The 22,734-nt window shown below is 43.4% G+C and overlaps 1 protein-coding gene across 1 annotated transcript in view; it reads right to left on the bottom strand.

Moving 5' to 3' along the window:
- The window catches only part of LOC310787696 (multidrug resistance-associated protein 1-like), a gene marked incomplete at its 5' end in the record, with an annotated part of 140,878 nt that overhangs the window by 63,943 nt on the left and 54,201 nt on the right, over positions 1-22,734 (bottom strand). The window contains 7 exons of the mRNA XM_083649179.1: positions 4,575-4,751; positions 5,434-5,560; positions 7,092-7,161; positions 9,083-9,170; positions 10,172-10,318; positions 12,012-12,215; positions 18,331-18,423. Of these exons, the coding sequence (XP_083505305.1) occupies positions 4,575-4,751; positions 5,434-5,560; positions 7,092-7,161; positions 9,083-9,170; positions 10,172-10,318; positions 12,012-12,215; positions 18,331-18,423 (906 nt within the window). The remainder of the gene's footprint in view (positions 1-4,574; positions 4,752-5,433; positions 5,561-7,091; positions 7,162-9,082; positions 9,171-10,171; positions 10,319-12,011; positions 12,216-18,330; positions 18,424-22,734) is intronic.

Here is a 22,734-nt window from a genome sequence, read left to right as displayed (position 1 = left end):
GGATGCTTTATTTATTTTATTTATTGGTGTTAATTGGTGTATTGTATGTATTTGTTACTATGTTGTTTGTCCCAGTCCAGGGACCACAGTGGAAATAAGTCGAAAGACTTTCATGTGTCTGTATCCCTGACGCTCTGATAAACTTGTTGTAACTTGTTTTTTCCATGATTGACGTCTAATAAAATCAAATCAAATCAAATCAGGGCCTTGCTCAAGGGCACCTCAGTGGTGGTGGTGGTTCACTCTCCCCACCCAAAATTTAGCCTGCCGGTCCTACGGACTGAACAGATGACCTTTCGGTCACAAGCTCGCTTCTCTAACCTCTAGGCCATGACTGCCAACCACTACTTTACAATAGTAAGAAACAACACATTTCTCATACCCTTGTTTATTTTCATTGTGTGTTATCAGTCTTAGTGCAATCAACATTTCCCATTTAAGATAATAACATATTGAACTTCAACTAGAGACTCAAATGACAACTGTTAGGTTGGTTTTATGGTTGCCGTAGTGATCCAGGTGCAAGCGAGTGCGCGCCAGTTATGGGGGGGGGGGGGAGGCCGCTGCACTTTACAAGAGAGAGGGGAGAGAAATTAAATGAAAAAGTAAGTCCACTGAGCCGTGTTTTGTGGCTGTGCAGCCTCCTTCTTCACAGCTACATGCAATTCCCACTGACCATAAATGCCTCGGTTTTTCGGCTGTCCGTTTTTAGCCTACCTCGATGAGGTTAGGGGGGACAGGGACTCGCCTGGCTGGTTTTTCATGGACGCCTTGCATGGGATCCCATGCATAATATCCCTTACAAGTGCCTAGACACCTTATGTGGCTCGTAGCACCATGTTGTAATATTGAATGTCAAATATATATATCCATTGTTTTTGTTTTGTTTTCCGGTGTCTGAGCCTGTTCTGTCTTGTTTGTGTATTGTTTAAAAAAGAAATTAAAATAAAATATTTATAACACCAACTGAAATGATCCACAGAACAAAACAGAATGTGAGTTCACACATCCGGATGGTTTTAACCATTATTTTCATTACGGAATTATCCAACGATTTCTTTCTCAATTAATCAATTAGTTGTTTGGTCTATAAAATGGCAGAAAATGGTGGAAACTAGGGATGCACCGATATGAAAATTTTGGCCGATGCCGATAACCGATATTAACATTGCTGTTATGGCCGATAACCGATATTTACCGATGTCGATATGATCTGTATAAAACTGTATAAAACATTTTGTACATACTGAAAAACACATGTTAACACTGAATTTGAAAAAGGTATGCATTTCTTTATTTGCAAAGCCTTTGGAAAAGTCCATAAATCATAGATTTACTGCATTATTTCATATCAATGTGAAGAATTTGGCTGATAATGATAACCGATATTAACATTGCAACATCTGACCGATACCGATATGACCGATATGTTAAAAAATGACCAACATCGGCCGATACCGATATGATTGCCGATATATCGTGCATCCCTAGTGGAAACTGTGTGCTCAGTGCTTCCAAAAGCCCAATATGACATTTTCAAATGTCTTGTTTTGTCCACAACCCAAAGAGATTCAGTTTACTGTCATAGAGGAGTAAAGAAACCAGAAAATATTCACATTTAAGAAGCTGGAATCAGATAATTGTTGTTGTTGTAGTTGTCAATTAATTTTCTGTCGATGGACTAATCAATTAATTGTTGCTGCTCTAGCTGGGGCACTAGGCAACAGCACTTGACAGTGGTGTTAGTCCCACCCGTGGAGCTGTTGGTTAGTGATAATTGGCTAATTGTTAGTCCCCCTCCGCGCTCATTGGACCAAATGTTTTTTCAACATGAGAAATGGCTGTTGCATGTCAGGATGCCAGAGCAGAAGCAGCCAGCTGGCTGTGAAGGGCTGACCCATGCAGGTGTGTGTTGAAACAGTGGGCTCATGGAGCAGGAGATCATACTAAACCCTGAGAAGAACCCTTTTCTACAATACATCTCCACTTACAAAAGGTACATTGATGATGTCTTCTTTATATGGACCTCGACAGAGGAGAAACTGAGAGTTTCACCATATCATGAACACTCAGAATGCACATCTCAAATTCACAATGGCACATGATGATTAATGACAATGGAAACCTAAGCACTAGCCTATACAGAAACTCACTTTTACATGGACAGTCATTTCACCCTACACCCCTCAAGAAAAGTCTCCCTGTTTCCCAGTTTAACAGAATACGCCGTATCTGTAGCTCAGACACAGACTACCACAAACACAAAACAGACCTGGAGAACAGATTTCTCAACAGAGGGTATAAACTAGAACGACTGCACCGCGGATTTATGCCTCCGCCATTAGTTCATTCCCGAGTCCAAATCGCCATTTGAGGCAAATTGGAAGAAATTCCGTCAAGGCGCTCCCGAGATGTTGCGTTACAGAGCTTGGAAATTGGGTGTGTGAGGTCACAGTGACCTTGAACTTTGACCTTTGATAACCAAAATGGAATCAGTTCATCCTTGCGTCCAAGTCGATGTTTCAGCAAAATCAGAAGAAATTTCATCAAGCCATTCTTGAGATATCGTGTTAATGAACTTGGGAATGGCGTTTGTGAGGTCACACAGTGACCTTGACCTTTGACCACGAAAATCTAATCAGTTCATCCTTGAGTCCAAGTCGATGTTTGAGGCAAATTTGCTGAAACTCCGTCAAGGCATTCCTGAGATATCGCGTTAACGAACATCGGACGGACGGACAGACGGACGGACGGACAACCCGGATCCATAATGCCTCCGGCCTGGCTATCACCACCGGAGGCATAAAAAGAATGGGTGACCCAAGCCTCCAACCGCTTCAATCTCCTCACACAGACTGAGTGCCTCAACACCACCAGGCCCAGAACCACAGACAACAGGATTACCTGTGCTATTCAATACTCACCACTGGCAAAAGATATATGTGCAGCTATCAAGAAACACTGGCATCTTATTTCCACAGACCAGACCCAGCTCTAAGAGGACATCTGGACCAGCCACCCCGGATCGTTTTCAAACGACCCCCCAAACTCAGAAACATGTTAGTAAGAGTGGATTGTCCAGCCAACCCCCCTCTCACCCCAGCCACCTTCCTGCCACCTGTAGAACCAGGAAACTACAAATGTGCTAATTGCCAACATTGTAACTTTACTCGTAAAACCCATCAATTCTATCACCCACACGGGCAAAGCTTTGAGCATCATCTCTTGTAAAACCAACAATGTGATATACTTGCTCAAATGTCCCTGCAGCCTCGCCTACATAGACAAAACCTCCAGGCCTCTGAAACAGAGAATCTCTGAACATCGCAGCACTATCAGAAATCACCACATCAAGAGGCCGGTGACGAAACACTTTAATCTAATGAAACACACTGTTGCATCTCTCAGTTACACTGGGATTTAACACGTTAAACTCCCACGTGGGGGGAGGGACATCAACACTCTCCTTTTGAAACGTGAACTTTTCTGGATTGACACTCTTGACACTCTGTCTCCCAGGGGCCTCAATGATCCCCTTTCTGTAACTAAGTGCTACACCACTAAACTTTTTGTGTATCATGATCTGAGTTGTCTGTTGTGGTCTCTCTCTCTCTCTCTCTCTCTCTCTCATAGCAGGCCAGTCTGTACCTGTGGTTTTGGCTGCTCTTATTGCACTGTGTATAGGACACATAGAGGCGCCTCTCTAGTTTCCTCCCATTCTTGATGACGGCCTACAAGCCCGACGGTGGTTTTGGGGTGACACTACAGAGTGTCTTCCTCCTATGATTCGATGTATATATAAACATGCTTTTTGTGTGCATTTCCTTTGCAAGGACATTTATCCAGTGTATGTATCCATTTTGAAACTCATTACTAAAAATAGCATCAATGTGCATTAATGAGCGCCCTTGCCATTTTTATTATTGATTATGTATTGCTTGTTGCTCTAATTGCTACATGTATGGAGCAGCTAACTTGTTTATCTGTGCACACTTCTCTGCTTCAGGGACTGTGTTTTGTGGAGACAGTCTTCGTCTCTGCTCGCTCCACTTGATTTGACACCATTAGTGTTGCATTCACTTCAAATGTACTATTGATTTCACTTGTACTGTGATGTTATATGTATTTTGCTACTCTACTTTGTATACTCCACTGTCACATGACTGTCAACTCATGTGACTGAGTCATGTGACTTGACCATGTGGGTATGGTATTTAAGATGGCGTCTCACTCTGTCCTTTTGTCTGATGAAGAGCAATCTGCTCGAAACGTTACCAAGTACGGTGCAATAAATTAATTCCCTGGAGCCCATGCAGTGTGCAAGCTGTTTTATTTATTCACTGTTCCAGCCTCTCTCCAGCTCTGCACCTGCCGGATTCGACCTGGGTGTGCGTGTTTTTAACTTTTCTCTTGAAACAGTGGGTTAACTTGGGCTTTGGAAGAGGCAGCCATGGAAGTTATACTGAAAGCTGTATTTATTTAGGATTAAAGAGGACATGAAACGGGAGTCCAAAAAACAACGGATATGCATAAAGCTTAGTTTGTGCATATTATTTAGTGTGGATGGTGGATACCTTCTCCCCGATCTCCGTGTTGTCTCCAGCAGGCAGGATGTCCAGGTCGGGCAGCAGAGCGGTGGCTTCCAGCACACGCTGATACCAGCTCTCCTTCCTCTCATGGCCAAACACGATGTTGTCTTTCAGGGTGGCATTCTGGATCCAGGCCTGCTGGGAGACGTAGGCCACTGATCCCTACAGCCAGGACACGCACACATGCACACGCACACACAATCAGATCTTAGTACACCCTGACTTAAAGCAATTTATTTTATTTATTTATTTATCAATTTATTTATTTATTTTTTCCATTTTTACTTTGGCCAAAGAGGTTATGTTTTTGTTTGTCTGATTACAGAAAAACTACTTGGCCGATTTTCATGAAACTTGGTTTCTGACTGGTAGGAGGGTGTAGCACTACATTTTGGAGAGGGTCTAATCTGGGTCAGGTCAAGTGAGGGGGCGGGGCTAGGGAAAAGGGGTCGTAGCTATGGGTAGGAAGGTTGTAGAGAGCCGGGATTCAAGGGGTGGGTAGGGGGAGTGGGTGGTGGGATATGGGTGGGTCAGGGTTAGGGTTCTGATCCAACTCAAATCATTTGTATATCATAGCAGACTGGAGTATTGGCGTTTTCAGTTTTTGTTATTTTTCTCCTGTAGGTTGGGTATCATTAGGATTTTACCATTTCCAATGCCAGCAATAGCAAGGTATTCCTCAAGCATCCAAACTAACACCAAACAAAAAGAGCTGGAAAGTGTGTATTCTACCATGGAAGATGTTCCCGCTAAAGGGCTGACTATGTGATGAGCTGTGTGAGGCAGAGAGAGTGGCTGACTATGCGGTGATGTGGTGATGAGCCGTGTGAGGCAGAGAGAGCACCTTGACAGACACAGTTCCTTCCAGTTTCTCCATTTCTCCCAGCAGAGCAGAGAGCAGAGAAGACTTCCCTGAGCCAACATGGCCGACCACAGCCACCAGAGAGCCCTCTGGGATATGCACGTTCAGCCTACACGCACGCACGCACGCGCACACACACACACACACACACACACACACACACACACACACACACACACACACACACAAATAAATAAATAAATTACTGGATAACAGACACACTGATGTAAATAATGTTTTTCTGGCAACAGCGCTACTGTCCTTGTCAGGTCACTGGCTTACTTTAAAGACCCAGGCAAGCAAAATGCACTGAAACCTTCCAACTATGTAATTTATGGTCTCATGTGACTAAATGTAAGCATCTAAAAGTTCTAGACATTAGTTTCAACACAAATCCTAAATATTGCCATTTCCGTTTTCACTTTTTGCTGAGGTTGGGGTTGGAGTGGGCGGTACTTGGGGCTCACTATGTTAAAATGGTATCATGTCATAAAAATGAATGAATCCTAAAGAAGCTTACAAGGTTATGGGTTTGGCATAACCTTCGTTATTTCGAATCCCACATAGGTTACGCCAAACCCCACATAGGTTACGCTAAAACCACCACCGCAAAGCGTCCTACCTGTTAGTTGGCCAGTCGGCAGGAAAGTATCGCGGGACTTTGCGAGACTTGGTGACCGAGATCACGTTTGAGGCAATTTGATCCCTGGGAGACTCCAGGAAATGGCCTGGGGCGAAATATCACTCTGGTGGATGTTGAGGGATCACATTACGACGATATTTGGCGAAAACGGGAATAAAAATAGCTATTTAGATGCAGGAAAGACAGGCTCACACTTGGCCCCAAATCAGCTCTATTTTACAACTGACTTGGACGCTATTGATCTCAAAACAACGCTAGGACGGCCAGAAACGCCGCGGACATCGCTGGGTGAGTGGCCAAATCATAATTATTGCCAGGAGATGGGTCCAGGTTAAAAAAAAACGAAATTCTCCTTTAACAAGCTGGAAAATGGCGTTTGAGAGGTCACAGTGACCTTGACCTTTGACCACCAAAATCTAATCAGATCATCCTTGAGTCTAAGTCGATGTTTGAGGCAAATTTGATGAAATTCCGTCAAGGCGTTCCTCAGATATCGCGTTAACGAACATCGTACGGACATACGTACGGACGTACGACCGGACAACCCGGATCCATAATGCCTCCGGCCTGGCTATCGCCGGCGGAGGCATAAAAACATGGAACATACATACACACTAACAGGGTTCGTACAGCTTTTTAAGAGTAATATTCAAGCACTTTCAAGGTACATAAAAAAAGACTCAAAGCCTTTATAGTCACGTCTAAGTTGTTACTACTATAAATTAATTGTGGAAAAAATGAAGTTAACAGTATTCCTTCACAGTAATCAATGTATATTTTCACTTTGTTTTTTTATTTTATTTTGTTCATTTTAACTTTGAGTGTATGTTTTGATTATGATTACTTAATGCTTGCTCATTTTAAAATCTAGCATTTTTCAATGAGTATATTTGAATTAAGAAGGATATGCTCTCCCACCTTAAAGAGATAATGGTTAAAATTATGAATTTTCCAGACTTTCAGGACCTTGTAGGAACCCTACACACACACAACTCACCTCTTGAGTGTTGGCGATTCAGTTCTAGACCAGCTGAAAACTCCATCCAGAATGGAAATGCTGTCTGGCGCTGGGAGTAAACCAATGAGACAGATGAAGAAAACAGCTTTGACATGGGCTGGCAGAGTAAGTACCGGTAAGCTAATGGTCGAGACACACCAGAAACATATCCGACAGAGCGCGTCATGGAAGCGTCGAGCAGGAGCCTAGCCATTCACACCAGAAGCACTCCGTTTTGCTCACATTTTGCTCTGTGTTAGGGCTGCACGATATTGGAAAAAACTGACATTGCAATACCCCCCCCCCCTGTGGTATGTATTGCGAAAAATACAGGGATTATTACCATAATAGCTCTATTTTAAAGAAAATAATACTTCTAGAATGATTTTGTAGAGTCCATCTGATTTTGGAGGGAAAATTTTGTATTTTAAAACAGTGTTTCTCAACCACTGGGCTGTGGCCCACTGGTAGGCCTAAGAGCGCCACCTATCAGGGTTCATACACATTTTGACCAATGGATTTCCATGACTTTTCCATGACTTCAAAACACATTTCCATGACCAAACATTTTGTGAAGTCTCGTGTATACATGAAAAAGTGAGTGAGTTACGACATTCTACTTTAAAATGTCACTAGCCTATAGGCTACTTCACTTACTGTAATGCAGCCTTTAAAACCAGGAAAAGACAATGTCCAACATCTAAGACCATATATAGTCTCATATCACAATATTGATGTAAAATCGATATATTGCCCACCCATAATATTGAGTGCCAGAATCAACCTCCCAATGATGCTATTTGTAGAAAAAACATTAGACTTCATTGATTATCAATCACTGCTTTCAACTTCTTTCTGATGTAAATGCATCTTGTGAAGTTAAATTAGCCTGAGGTCATTTGTTTATTAATCTTAATAACTCACTGATTGTATTCATTATTTTTTACTTTGGTATAAGGTTAAAAGAAACATCAAATGTATTTTATTTTGAAATTCAGTTAGAACAGGAAATTGTGGTGGTTGAGTCTGGCTAGCTTGACACGGAAGTGAAGTGGGGGAGTTAAACATAAACGTCTGTAAAGAATGCTGCGGGGATTGTCGGAGTTATGTTAATAAAAGAACACTCAGCCACAAAGAAAACGTTTCAAGCTTTGTTGCTGTAAGAAGAAAAGTGATAATCTGTCAACATTTCCTAGACCATTTGATTTGATTTGTTTGGTTTTATTAGCACCATACAAAAAAAAGCAAGCAAGAACACAAAAATAAATAAAAGACAGTGCAGGGAGAGAAAGGAAGCCCAGTGGGCTTATTCAGAGCCCTCTCCCATGATAAAACATTAATTAGGAAAGACAATTAAACAAGAAAAGAAAAGAAAAGAAAAAGAAAGAAAGATGTATAATCAAAACAAACACAAGGATTCAGGATAATTCAATGTTACATAACCAATTCAATAATTACATTGACAATTAAGGTTACGGTTAAATAGAAAATAAAATATGAAAGGAGAAACATATAGATATGAGATGCTCTTTAAGGAGTTTCTTAAAGGATGTTGACTACAGTCAGAAGGCTTTGACCAGAAGGTGAAAATGTAACAGCTTTTGAGGCCTGACCAACTGTAGCCAGATAACCCTATTAAACAGTGGCATGACTGATCACGTTACGTTGACAGAGGGTCTGCGCTCGTACTGAGCGCATTTCCTCATCAAACTGACGGTGAAAAACATTTGCTTGTCACAAAATGACACTCGTTTGATTGACGACTTATTTGAGGGAATGTAATTATGTTATCGATCACATTTGCTAACCTGTTGCTCTTTGAACAAGTCAGGATGTTTGTCGGCGTTTAGCCATATTTCGCTATCTCAGGACATGAGGCACCGCGGCCGGTGTGATCGGTCGAAAGGGTTAACAAGGTCGGTGACACTTCTGGTGTCTGGGCCATAAGGATGAGTGGAGGGCTGAGGAGAAAGAGAGAGAAGAAGACTCACAGCCTGCTGTTGGCCCTCGCTCAACACTGTCCTCCTGCAGCTCCTCGTGGGACAGAAACACTCTCAGACGCTTCATGGACACACTCGCCTACAGACAGACAGAATACAATAGACTTCATGGACACACTCGCCTACAGACAGAATACAATAGACTTCATGGACACACTTGCCTACAGACAGACAGAATACAATAGTCAATCCCTGGACTGCACATACAAAACATTATTGAGGCAATTTATGTGAAAATGATCAGATGAATATGTTTTAATTATGATTGATAATAAAAATGTACCAAATATGAATTAATTACAATATAAATACATCAATATATAATTTAAAACCATCACAAATACAAATGGAGATACATGTTTTTGCAAATGAACTCTTCATATATTGTTGTTGTTTTCATTTTTTTTCTCTGCTCAAAATCCCTGATTACACATAATTGCTTTGGGAGTGTTATTAGACACAGACCTGCACCATGCTGCTGAGTGTTATTAGACACGGACCTGCACCATGCTGCACGGACCTGCACCATGCTGCTGAGTGTTATTAGACACGGACCTGCACCATGCTGCTGAGTGTTATTAGACACAGACCTGCACCATGCTGCTGAGTGTTATTAGACACAGACCTGCACCATGCTGCTGAGTGTTATTAGACACAGACCTGCACCATGCTGCTGAGTGTTATTAGACACAGACCTGCACCATGCTGCTGAGTGTTATTAGACACAGACCTGCACCATGCTGCTGAGTGTTATTAGACACGGACCTGCACCATGCTGCTGAGTGTTATTAGACACGGACCTGCACCATGCTGCTGAGTGTTATTAGACACAGACCTGCACCATGCTGCTGAGTGTTATTAGACACAGACCTGCACCATGCTGCTGAGTGTTATTAGACACGGACCTGCACCATGCTGCTGAGTGTTATTAGACACGGACCTGCACCATGCTGCTGAGTGTTATTAGACACAGACCTGCACCATGCTGCTGAGTGTTATTAGACACGGACCTGCACCATGCTGCTGAGTGTTATTAGACACGGACCTGCACCATGCTGCTGAGTGTTATTAGACACGGACCTGCACCATGCTGCTGATGACCATTGGCAGCATGTTGAGAGGGAAGCGCAGGATGTTGAAGAGGGCCAGGGATACGAAGGCCTTCTGAGCATCCAACACGTTATGCTCATCTATCAACACATAGACAGAGAAGGTGGAGAGAGCAACCTGCAGACAGAGAGAGAGAGAGAGAGAGAGAGAGAGGCGGGGGTGAGAGAGGAAGAGAGAGGGAGACAGAGAGGGAGAGAGAGGGAGACAGAGAGGGGGGGGGAGAGACAGAGAGACACAGAGAGGGAGAGAGAGAGGAAGAGAGGGAGGGAGACAGAGAGGGAGGGAGAGACAGAGGGAGAGAGACAGAGAGGGAGATAGAGAGAGGAAGGGAGTGAGAGAGACAGAGAGAGTAATCTGAGGTGGTGAAGGTATCCCCACAATACTGTATTACTGAATGATAGACTTATGTCCAATGTGACACAAACAACATCAAACTACAGTATGTCTTCACTTACTGTACCTCCAGGGTCTCTCTCTCTAAACACTTTGTGTTCTTCATAATACAGCTGAGTTCCTGACATCAGCCAGCCTGGCTGCTAGTCAGCATCCACTGAGTGGACTGATATCCTTCATATTCACTTTGTAACTCTGACTGACTGTTTGTTCCCTCAATCCAGATTCACACTGAGAAATATTTTCAAAGAAGGAGAAGGACTGGTCCTGAGGAGGAGCAGGACAGTTGCTTAAAATGTTATATAAGTAGTGAAGTTGACGCCTTATGTATGAATTTCTTTCCAAATCCTTTGCATCAATGCATGGGGCTTTAAAACTCAAAAATAGTAAATAGTTTGGATTGGTTTAACTTTTTTGGTGACTGCATCAGAATCAGAATCAGCTTTATTGGCCAGTATGTACACATACAAGGAAATTGGCTCCGGTTCGCTTAAAGTCGAGCTGAACCCAAAAATGGCTTTTCTTTTATTTTAGTTCAAATGCCTGGGTATGCAGTGTATGCGGGCTGCACTCTCCGTTCCGGCAGCTGTCTGCCTGCGGCTCGCTGAGCTCCACTCAGCCACTAAACCTCATGTCACCAGGCTCTCTCGAGGAGAGCGCCACAACACGTTGAATCCCACTCGATTGGGGGTGGAACACGCCAGGATTGGCAAAAGCCCAATCCTGTGCCCAGAATTGTCAAATAAAATCATCGACATGCTACTATGACCCGCCTCTCAACCTGTCATCTCAGACAAGTTATGTTTTAGTCTGAAACGGACTCCGACCTACGCGCCACTACGGGTTCAGTTCGACTTTAACTCTCAATGTACTCTCACACAAAAGAAAAGAAAAGAAAAAGTAGGCTCAGGCTAAAACAAACAAGAATCACAAAGGATAATTAAACATTAGCATTAACTACTATATACAATGCAATAATAATAATAATAATAATAATAATAATAATAATAATAATACGTGTATGAAAGAGCGTCTATATTGTAAGTGTGTGTATGAGGGGAATATATGTACAGTATATATGGATATACAGATATAGGCAGTATTAATATAGTTCTTTACATGTTTAAATAAGCTACATGTATAAACAAGTCGGTCAGGTATTGCACAGTTATTTATTTAAGCATCATGTATAAGCAATCAGGTAAGGTACAGACAGACAGACAGAGAGACAGACAGACAGGCAGGCAGACAGAGAGAGAGAGACAGACAGACAGAGAGACAGACAGGCAGGCAGACAGACAGACAGAGAGACAGACAGGCAGACAGACCGACAGGCATGCAGACAGACAGACAGACAGTCAGACAGACAGACAGACAGACAGACAGGCAGACAGACAGACAGACAGACAGGCCTCACCAGGAAGGGTGCACAGACCCAGGTGAAGGTGGACACAGCCCCCAAGTAAGCGGTCTTCTTCAGGACCTGCAGCTCACTCTCTCTAATGGAGGACAGCTTGTCCCTGAAGGCCAGCTCCCAGGCGTACAGCTTCAGCACCTTCATGCCATTCAGAACCTCATTCATCAGCTTGATACGGCTATCCTTACTCTTCATCTGTGCCACCTGCCACACACACAGACACACACAAGTCGAAATGAATGCACTTCGCACGCTCATTTCTAGGGTGGAGACTCTGAAGATGATGCGCCATGGGCGCACTTTTTTGGGGGAGGGACCAAACTCGGTCGGCACTGCACTCTGTCGGGTCCCCAGCAGCGCACCCCCAAAGTTTGAAGTAGATCGGATTTGGTTTTTGAGATATGTGTACGCCATGTTATGATTGCAGCATTTCCGTGGTGCCAGTGTCCAGCAGATTTCAGTTTCCCGGACAATTGGAATACATTTTGGGCAAATATTAGATCTGTGTATATGGATCTTAAAAACAGTTGATAGCAGGCTATAGCCTATAATCTCCATATTGCTGTAAATTCCTTGCACCATGTTTCTATGACCGGTCAATCAAACGGAACGACCTGAAATGCTTCGGGGTTAATTAATTCCTCCGTGCCACACAGCGTCGACTTGGATACACGCTGCCTTGCATGCTGAGTCTCAGACAACGGCCCCCAAATTCCTCAGAATTTGGAGCCCGCAGTGGAATTCGCTAACCTGACGCTGCCAGATTGATGAGTTTGCTTCACATTCTGTTTCACAAACGACATCCATCTGGATTTGGTCAAGCTACCCTGCTGAAGAGGGCGGTCACTTTTTTCAAGCTACTTGGCAGGTGATTGGATGGACCGTCTGTCTGTCACCGTCTGGGCGTGCCAACGCCAACCAATCAGATCGACTTGCCTTCATGACGTAGCCTCGCCTGGTAAACACGAACGGCTAGGACTACAATTGCTAATTATGATTATGTATGATTGGTATGAATGTAGACATGAATGATGGTGAATGATGGTGGTCGGAGGGGCCGTTGAGCGCCGATGTGTGGCTGCCACGCTACCGGTACGAATGGTGTGAACGAATAATGATTCTGTGAAGCGCTTTGAGCACTTGGAAAGGCGCTATATAAATCCAATCATTATTATATATTATTATTATTATAATTAGTTAGCATGGAGGTCGCAGATTTTTTGCTGTTTTTGTAAGGTGAATATTGGGTGCAACCATTGACTATTCAATTTGCCAAAAGAAAGAAGAATTACTGCAGATGTCTGACTGAGGATGAAGTGCAGGTAGGCCATTTTGCACGTTAAATGTAACTGATTGGATTAACTGATGTTACGCTAACGTTAGCAACATTTGGAGGTTGGGGTGCTACGTCTGATGATTATTGATTTGATGTTAACGTTAACAGCGATTCATGACTAACACATATCATTGTTCGTTTCTTCAGGGAACTGATGACACGATATGACACCGAGTGGCACGCACCCTGGACTGGCCTGGACGGCTAACGTCATGGAGACGCAACGCTCTCTAGCCTTTATGATCATGGCAATCAGAATCAGAATCAGAAAGACTTTAATGATCTCCGGGGGTAAATTGGGACAAGTTACAGTAGCTCGCTCAATAACAACCAAAACAATCAATAACAACCAAATACTTTGATACAATATAATGATTTAACGCTACTATTTAGCATTAAGGACTAGTGAATTTTAGCATATCTGTCAGTGGAATGGTAGATGTTTACGCATGACTGGAGAATGTTATTTGCTTACTTTTGTGATAATAAACTAAACGGAGAAAAGACGGCTGTGTGGTGTTGTTGTTACATAATCTGCTGGTCTTGAGGCACGATTGGGTAAAATGATAAGATGATGTAAATTCATAAAGATGTTTATGTCAGAGATGAATCTGCGAAAGGGAGCTGCCTGGAGCCCAGAGGACGTCAACGGAGAAGAGGAAAAGCACCCTTTAGGTTACACCATGCAGCATTTGGATATAATCTAGTATTGGCTCCCATGCCGTTAGTTTGTTTACCCCCTATCTAAAGAAAGTACAAGTGCAAAATATTAAGCTATGTTCTATCGATAAACCAATTTCTCGAGTAACATCCTGTTATCCTGAGATCTTTAATCTCGCCTGTATAACATAATATGTCACTCGGACACCAACGTGAGTTAACGTGGTTTATTAAACAGCAGCAAACATTCCAATCATAGCAGAATACACTTCAGCTAGCAGTAGGGACAATACATCACACTGATCTTTGCAGTTCTGTGTTGATTAGCTAATATTTCAGTGGCATTTTGATTAACGTTATGATTTATTTCTATTTGGAACAAAAATGATGGTTTAACAGATTGCATGTTTACTGGGCTGTGGTGAGAAGGGCTTTGTGTTTGTGTGACTTGCGTGAATGGCTAACTGCTAGCCATTCACTAGCCTACAGCTAGCTGATGGCTGCTATGTTCTCCCAGCCTAGCAACCGTCTGAAGGCTATCTCCCCAAATTCTACAACAATGTCTTGTTTACTAACGTTCATAGTTGATAACGTTACAGCAATACAGTTACGGTTTCGTACTCACTGTAAGATCAAGTGTTTAACGTTTATGTTAGCTTATTGTTTTGAATAGAATGTTTGACTAGCTCACTGGAGCTAGCCTCGGTAGCCGCCGCCATGTTGAATAGTGAAAGAACTACAAACGTCCAGCGCCTCTCGGTGGCGTCACATCCGGTCTCGCAAAGCCCGCCCTTATCTCACGCTGATTGGTGCGCCTGGGTGGCGGCCGGTTTGAACGCCTCTCTGAGGCCAGGGCCAGACTGAGGTGGATTGTGAATTTGTGGAACAATGCCGCCCCCGTCTGGTGGAGTCAGGCTAGGAATTCGCAGGGGTGAGTGAGAAAAACGAAAGCGTAGTCACCAGAAAAAATAAACCGTGAACAGTGCTCAAACCAACACCATGTACGTAGCCTATTAACTCATTGAGTGCCAGCCACTTTTGGAAAACGGATGCTCCCAGTGCCAGAGTTTCAGAGCGTTTTCAGTGATTTCTCGAGGCCCACAGAATATTGTGTGATATTACTATGTAAACACCGAACACGCACAAAGAACGATGAGACTCTATTGTATCATCAGCAAAAAAAAGTTTATTGATATCATTTTCCGTTCTTTAGTTATCAGCCGGAGAAGATAGGTTGATTTCACCAAAAACAGACGTTTCCATCTAGAAGCTGAGATAATGAGCCTTTTGTGAAATGAAGCATTTCAAGCAAATCACTGACTCTGAAGCTAATATTTTCTGACCTGAAACATCTGAACAGTCATTTCCTTCAATAAAACAGCACCCCCACCCCCATCAACTCCAAACTCCTCCTCCGTGGGAGTGTCTCTGGTGGCTCTGCTCGTTCTGCTGTGTGTGTCAGGCGAGTCTCTGCTGCCTGCTATGGCAGGCTCTGCTGCCTGCGGATCCACGTTCGGATGGCGGCCGCTCGTCGGGGGAGTCTGGATCGGGCTCGCTGAGTTCGTCTGCGTTTCTGGGGTTTCGGTTGTGAGCTGGGATGAAGCTGCGTCCGATTCTAGGCTTTCTGCTGTGCGTTTCAAAGTGCGCTGCATCCCAGAGTCTATTTTCGGAGCGCTCCGCCTTGTGCGCTGGCTCCCAGCGCGACACCGAAAATCCAAACCTTTCTCATGAGAATGGTTTGGCTTTGGTTTTCTTTTCTGGCGGCTAATCGTGTGGATAAACTATCGCAGCAGAGACAGAGGGGCTCAGTTGTGGGAGCGGATTGGCTGCGGTTCGCAGCTAACGTTAGCTCCAGCCAGAGCAATCTGTGCCGCTCTGGCTCATGCATCGGTTTCTCTTTCATCACGGCTTTTTCTGCTGTTTTTCCTCAACTTTCTCTAATCTGGAGAGCACTGTCGCCACCTAATGGGTCCGTAAAATAGGTTATACACCTTCAATAGCTCCAATATTTTTACAGGAGATGCATGAGGCTTTGATCCACGTCCCACCGTCAAAAAACGCATTTGCCGTCTTTAGACATCATTGGCACTCTACGTTACTATTTGATTTGACGTCGATCGACGTCATTGGCACTCAATGAGTTAAAAGAACACTGACAAGGGCTTGCAGTTCTCAGATGACGGCTATCAGGTAACTAACAATAATGTATTCTTACCTTTTCTTCCAGTTTAAAGTTAAAGGAGAATTCCAGTTTTTTACACCCCGGACCTTATTTCCAGCTTAAAATATGATGTTTTACTAACCCAGAGAACTTTGGTTTCACTCTGATGGCCATAGACGATATTCAGGTCCGAGTAGAGTCCGAACTGGCCAAAACGGGCCAAAATGGGGCATACGTACTACACACTGTAAATAACGTATTTTCTGCAACGTAGCGGTTCATATCCTCATATCTCGCCCATAAATGAACTAGGGATGGGAATTTCATGCATTTTCTTTAACCGTTAGTTGCGCACCTTAACAATCAGTTAATCGGTTAATTGTTAACGTTGTTTCTCTCCCCCAACCGCCCCCCACCCCCCCCCAAAAAATAATCTGGTTTTTCCTCAATTCAACTTTTATTTTAACGTCACAGTAGCAGCAGGTAAAACAGGTAAACATGTCAAATTGTGACTTATTGATATTTGGAGGTAGCAGGCAAACTCTTCTTCTTTTTAAACAAAGTGCAAGTATGAGCCTCCCTGCATTCCACAAACTAACGTTGCATGTCCGCATTTGTAATAAGCTCGATGTACTTTTAATTGGTGGGGGCTGTGGAAATGGCGTTCTAACGCCATCTCCGGGGGGGGGGTGTTGGTACTGGCTCGTGGAACCAGATTTACGATTACATAAGGACAGACGCTGTCGTTTACTCTGGAATAAAAAATAGGCTCCACACCATCGACATGCTCCACACACACGAGTAGCGAGGCTAAGCTTTCAGAGGAAAAAGCAGCACAGAGATTCTGGAATAAAGCAGCTGTCAAGTGCAATAGCGATATAAGCAAGCACTTCCATATGACAGACACGTCTTATCCTTCTTTGTTGGTTCAACTTCCTTGCACTGCTAGAACCGCCCAACTCTTCCGTTGATTGGGTTAGGTTTAGGCATGAGGAGTGACGATTGGTTAGTTTAGGTTAGTAAGCCAATCAAAGGCAGAATAGGGCGGGTTATGCTGTCGGGAGTTTTCTGAAACGGGAGGGGAGGGGATTGACTGGATGGACTGGAGGTATAATGCAGTGAAAGCTCTGGAGAGATTGAAGTCGGGCAAAACGGTTAATTGCAGTTAATTAATTTTAACCGGTTACGTTCTTAACGGCAGTTAACCGACTTTCGGCTTCCGACTATTAAATTTAGGGTCTTATGTGAGTAATTGTGTGCCTCAGAAAGTAGGAGACATTACTTTCAACCCAAAGCCCCAACATCGCCACTTTTCTACAAGGTCTGGATTTCCACTTCCTCATTGAAGACAGCGGTGCGCGCGGTGCTAAAATGCATGATCTTATCACGTCATAAGATTTAATCGAATCACACACACGCACGCATGCGCACACACACACACAGTAGCGCACTCGCAGCGGCAGTCTCTCTTCCTCTGTCAGTATGCGCCGAGCAACGAGCGAACACACACACACACACACACACACACACACACACTCCATCTCTCTTTCCTTCTCTCTCTCTCTCCGTTTCCCTCCCTCTCTCTCTCTCTCTTGCTCTCTCTCTCTCTCTCTCGGAGGAGGAGACCTGCAGTCCTGCACACACGGGACACGCCAACACAGTCCGCAGGAGAAAAGACAGTCTAAAATCTAATTGATTCTCATGACTTTTGTCATGACTGTCAAACCTAAATTTATATACTTTGCGACGTTCATCATCGTTCAAATTTGGCTGGTGGCTTATTAACATAGGTTCCTGTGATGTGATGAACTCAAAATGCTAAATAATAAAAAAAAATATTTCTGGTTTCCAGGGACATTAACTGTTAACATCCCTAAAATGAACGTGAATCCGTCTAGTCTCCTCCGGGCAGCCTCAGAGGAGCCTTGCACTTAGATTTGCTGTGCTTGTGCTCAAACTCTGTGTTGCTTGGAGCGATTTCTGCGCTCGCAGTCAGACTGTGATTTTGAGCACAAGCAGAGCAAATCTATGCAGGAGCAGGGGCTATTTGAGTCGGAGGCAGAGGCATAAATAAATAAAGTCCATTTTCCGGGATTCCCGCTTCTGTTCCTGGGATAGAAAATTGCTCATTTTCTGGGGGAAATTCAAACCCTAGTACCCACCTGGTAGGTTTTGGTTTTCATGGCGATGACAGCATTGATTGGCACCATCAGAATCATCACAGCCACTCCAGCCAGCACAGATGGACCCAGGGTCTGCACAGAAGCACAAACACACAGTAAAGAAACTATTAGTACAGCTCACATTATAGTAAGACTTACCGTTAGCATTGGCACTGAACAGCCTGCTTGGCTATGGTAGCAGGTAAGACAAATACCCCAACTCACAAGCTTAACTAGCATAGCCATAGTGAGAAATTTGATTACAAACGAGGAATTTGACTTAGGCCATGTCCACACGGAGACGAGTTTAGGTGTATCCGCTAAAGCTTTTTCTCGTATGGACGTTTCGTCCAGATGGAACCAGCATTCTGGGAGTATACGTTCTGGGAGAATACGCAAATATTTCAAACCGGGTCCCAGAGTGAACAAATCTGAAGACGCCACCCTTGCATTTCCATGTTTACAATGCATACGCATCTTTCCTGAACTGATGACGCCCCACCTCTCTCCGCCAGCAACGCTAGCTACTGAGCCTCAGGGCTCCACAGCTGCCTCTTCCCATCCACCCCTCCCCTCCCTTCATCGGATATTTCTCAGAAAGCTTAGCGGCGGCTAAGATTTTACAATAACACAAACAAAATCAGGCTAAACGTGTTAGATAGAAATAATATTTATTTTTAATACAACATGCAATTGTGGAATATTTGAATATTGGACCAAATGAAATGAAATGAAATGTAAACCCAGTGTAACACACATACTCGGGATGCTCTATATATAGCCCTCGCAAATACAACGTATATAGTGAAGTGAGAGGTTTAACGACCACACGGTTGCACTGCGGTGTCCACTCCAACAAGACTTTAGCTTAGCCTACTTGACGCCACTTTTTCAATAAAAACACACATTTTATGCCATGACTTTATATAATGTATATTTATGTTGCATCATTTAGCCTGTGCTGTGATGTGCAGGAGTGGCCAATACGCTGGGATGTGTTTGCAACATGTCTAAAGATCATGGAAGTGGCTGATATCAGGAACGTCACCGATAGTTAACGTTCTATATTGTAGGCTACAGGGAGACCATCAGCCCTGCTGCTTAATAATTTTATTCATCGACATGTTGAGATACAGAGGCTACTAATAGTACCCCGCAAAGCCAAGGGTTTAACCTGCTTGCTACAGTGAGATACACATTATAGACTCTGTGCGCCCCTAGTGGTTGAATGCCATTATTGACGAGTTTGTCTTATTCTCTGTTTGTGGTGTACTTTGTGGCAGCGTTACAGCGCCACTTACCGGCCTGGCATATATACTACAGCGGCTTCAGTGGTATTCAGTGGGTTCATGTGGATACACACATTTCTTGAAACGATTCCGTGTTTATGGAAAACTTTTCTTAAACGGAAAAAAAAAGATCGGTTCCGTCTCCGTGTGGACTAGGGGTGTCAAAAAGAATCGATTATAAGATGCATCGCGATGCGGACGTGCACGATTCTGCATCCTTTCACAAATGTCAAAAATCGATTATTAAAAAAAGATTTTTCTTTTTTTTCTTTTTTTATAATCAAATAAAATATAATGGAAGTACAAGCAGTTGTTTATTTTAATTATGGATCATAATACAATGCAATTCCAAATGCACTTTTATTTTAGAAGTAGCCACACAGTGAGAAAAAAGAAAGTGAGAAAAAATAAATCATGTATTGCGGAAAAAAGTGATGCATCGATTTAAGATGCATCGAGATGCATCGATAATCGTACTCGAATCGAATCGTAGCCCTCTGAATCGTAATCGAATCGAATCGTGAGGCCAGTGAAGATTCACAGCCCTAGTGTGGACATGGCCTTAGTGCAAGTACGCAGCCCAGCAGTCACATCAACAGCAGACAACAATTTCAAATTATAAATGGGTTATAAATGTAGCGATGGTTATGCATAAAGCTGGTACTGCTGTTGTACTTAAGAGTAGCCTTACATATCTTGCAGGTGACGGTTTTATCCACTCTGGTAAAGTATCTCCAAACTGTACTTGTTTGGCGCGCACAGAACGCGAGTCCGCCATGTTTATTATGCTCTCTTCTACCTCTGCCAAAGAACTTTTATGGAAAGAACTGAAAGCTCCATATTGCCCCATTGCAACATCAGCGCCCAGCAGCCTCCGCCATTTTTTATTTTTGGAAGCGTGACAGCGCCAAAAGAACCTCGCACAGGCTCGCAGTGGTCAGCTGCGGTAGCGCGGGCCCCTATAATCAGCCTCTCTAAACAGTAACTCAATGGGAGAACACTCTAAATTTCGTGGATTCACATCTTTTCTGGGCGTACTGCAAATCTTGACTGAAGTGGTGTAGTGCAGGGATGTAAAACAACAACCATATTGTGGAAACTAAGCAAAATGTTTCGTTTTCTTTGTTTAGTTTTTTCAAGATAAATAGCTAATGCGGCTGTCGTCCACTCCGTCAGAAGTGTGTTGCCGTGGTTTTAACCTCGGGTCCTTTGCATTTACTATTTATCTTGAAAAAACTAAAAGAAAACAAAGAAAATTTTTGCCTAGTTTCCACAATATGGTTGTTGTTTTACATCCCTGCACTACACCACTTCAATCAAGATTTACAGTACGCCCAGAAAAGATGTGAATCCACGAAATTTAGAGTGTTCTCCCGTTGAGTTACTGTTTAGAGAGGCTGATTATAGGGGCCCGCGCTACCGCAGCTGACCACTGCGAGGCGCATTCTGTTTCCAAAAATGGCCGGAGTTTCGTCTCTTTCCTTCCATGCTCTTTGCCTCTGCTCTGCCATTTCTGCTACTTTGGCAGTCAATACACCCACAGTGCCCCCCAGTGGCATATCTGCTGTATTGCTTTGTTAACACTGCACTGTGAAAACAGGGAAAACCAAGATGACCGACTAGTCAACTACTATGCAGTGTCAACTAGTGGTTTTGATAGTCGACTAGTCTGTGAATGCCCTACTGGCCTCGTTCTGGTCAGAGGGCTCTGTGTTCATTGTTCATGTTCAAGAGGCCCTCTGATGCTGTCCTAGTCTCTTGAGCGGCTGCACTTGAGACCAGACCCCCCTAGTCGGCCGACATTGACCCTACTCTACCTCTTGTCAGTAGGCAAGAGGAAGGTAACATTATGGTTTTCCCCCATCCTTAAGTCTGTGTGATTTCCTGTTAGAGTTGACTTGTTGCACTAGTAGCTATATTCTTGCGCGGTGGCAGTGTCGTTAGATGCTGGTATCAAGGCAGGGGTATATTAGGCAATGCTTCGCCTCTGGAGGCAATGAGCCTCTAGACAGCAAAGATGATTGGTAAATATAACATAGGTTATGTCACATGCATTTTGCTTAGTTTGCTTGAATTGTGCAGAAAAGGGGGTTCATGGGTCTGTGTACAATATACTGTAAGGTTCAAAAGTTGTTGATATGAATGTTGAAATGATTTGCAAGCGACCTCTGACCTATGACCCCTCCCCTGAGAGTTAGAATAGCGTCATCGGAGCACTCCCAAATCACGGAGGTGAGAGACCGTGATAACCAGCGGATCTCTTCCTAATAGAGGCTATCCCATACGACTATAAATACCCAGAGTAAAAAGGCAGACACGTAAGTTCCCCGATGAGTAACAACACGTTAATCCTTTGTCCACCTCCGGGTCTTAATCTAGGACCTCTACCCCCTCCTCCCCGAACATCGGGTGGGCAGTCTACCGATACAGGTGGCCTTACGGCACTTTTTCCCTCCAGGGTGAAAGAATTGACTAACCTATATAGTAGAATCACCCAGTACATATTTTCTCTGTGAGAAAAACGAGCTGAAGCCCGAGATCATTCTGTCATTTCTACATGCATGGAGGAGGCTAATTATCTGAACCCAAAATCTTGCCTCTTACCTTATTAGATGTGTGGACCCTTCTCAATGATGTTTTGAAGAAGAAAAATAATAAAATAAAAAATCCTTGGTTTTTATAGGTTTTATATATAAGTTAACACTTCTCCTTACAAAGCATACTATCATTGTCCATTACATTCAGTCCAATATATATGACATCATTATCCAATGTACATTACCTTAATTTTCAACATGGAGTTCAATGTACGACAATTCGCTTGTGACAATATTAACTCATTGAGTGCCAAGGACGAGTATGTTCGTCAATTCAAATACTAACGTAGAGTGCCAAGGACGAGTATGTTCGTCAATTGCGTTTTTTGATGGTGGGACGTGGATCAAAGCCAGATCCATCTCCTGTGAAAGTATGGTGGATGTTGAATGTGTAAAAGCTATTTTAGGGACCCATTAGGTGGCGACAGTGCTCTCCAGATTAGAGAAAGGCGAGGAAAAAAGAGAGAAGAAGTCATTGGGGAAACGGAAATCGCATCGATATGCATGAAGCATAACGT

The sequence above is a fragment of the Poromitra crassiceps genome (assembly GCF_964638095.1).
Source record: "Poromitra crassiceps genome assembly, chromosome: 13".
Taxonomy (NCBI): domain Eukaryota; kingdom Metazoa; phylum Chordata; class Actinopteri; order Beryciformes; family Melamphaidae; genus Poromitra; species Poromitra crassiceps.
Note: the sequence above shows the minus strand (reverse complement) of the source record. Positions and strands in the feature narration are given on the sequence as shown.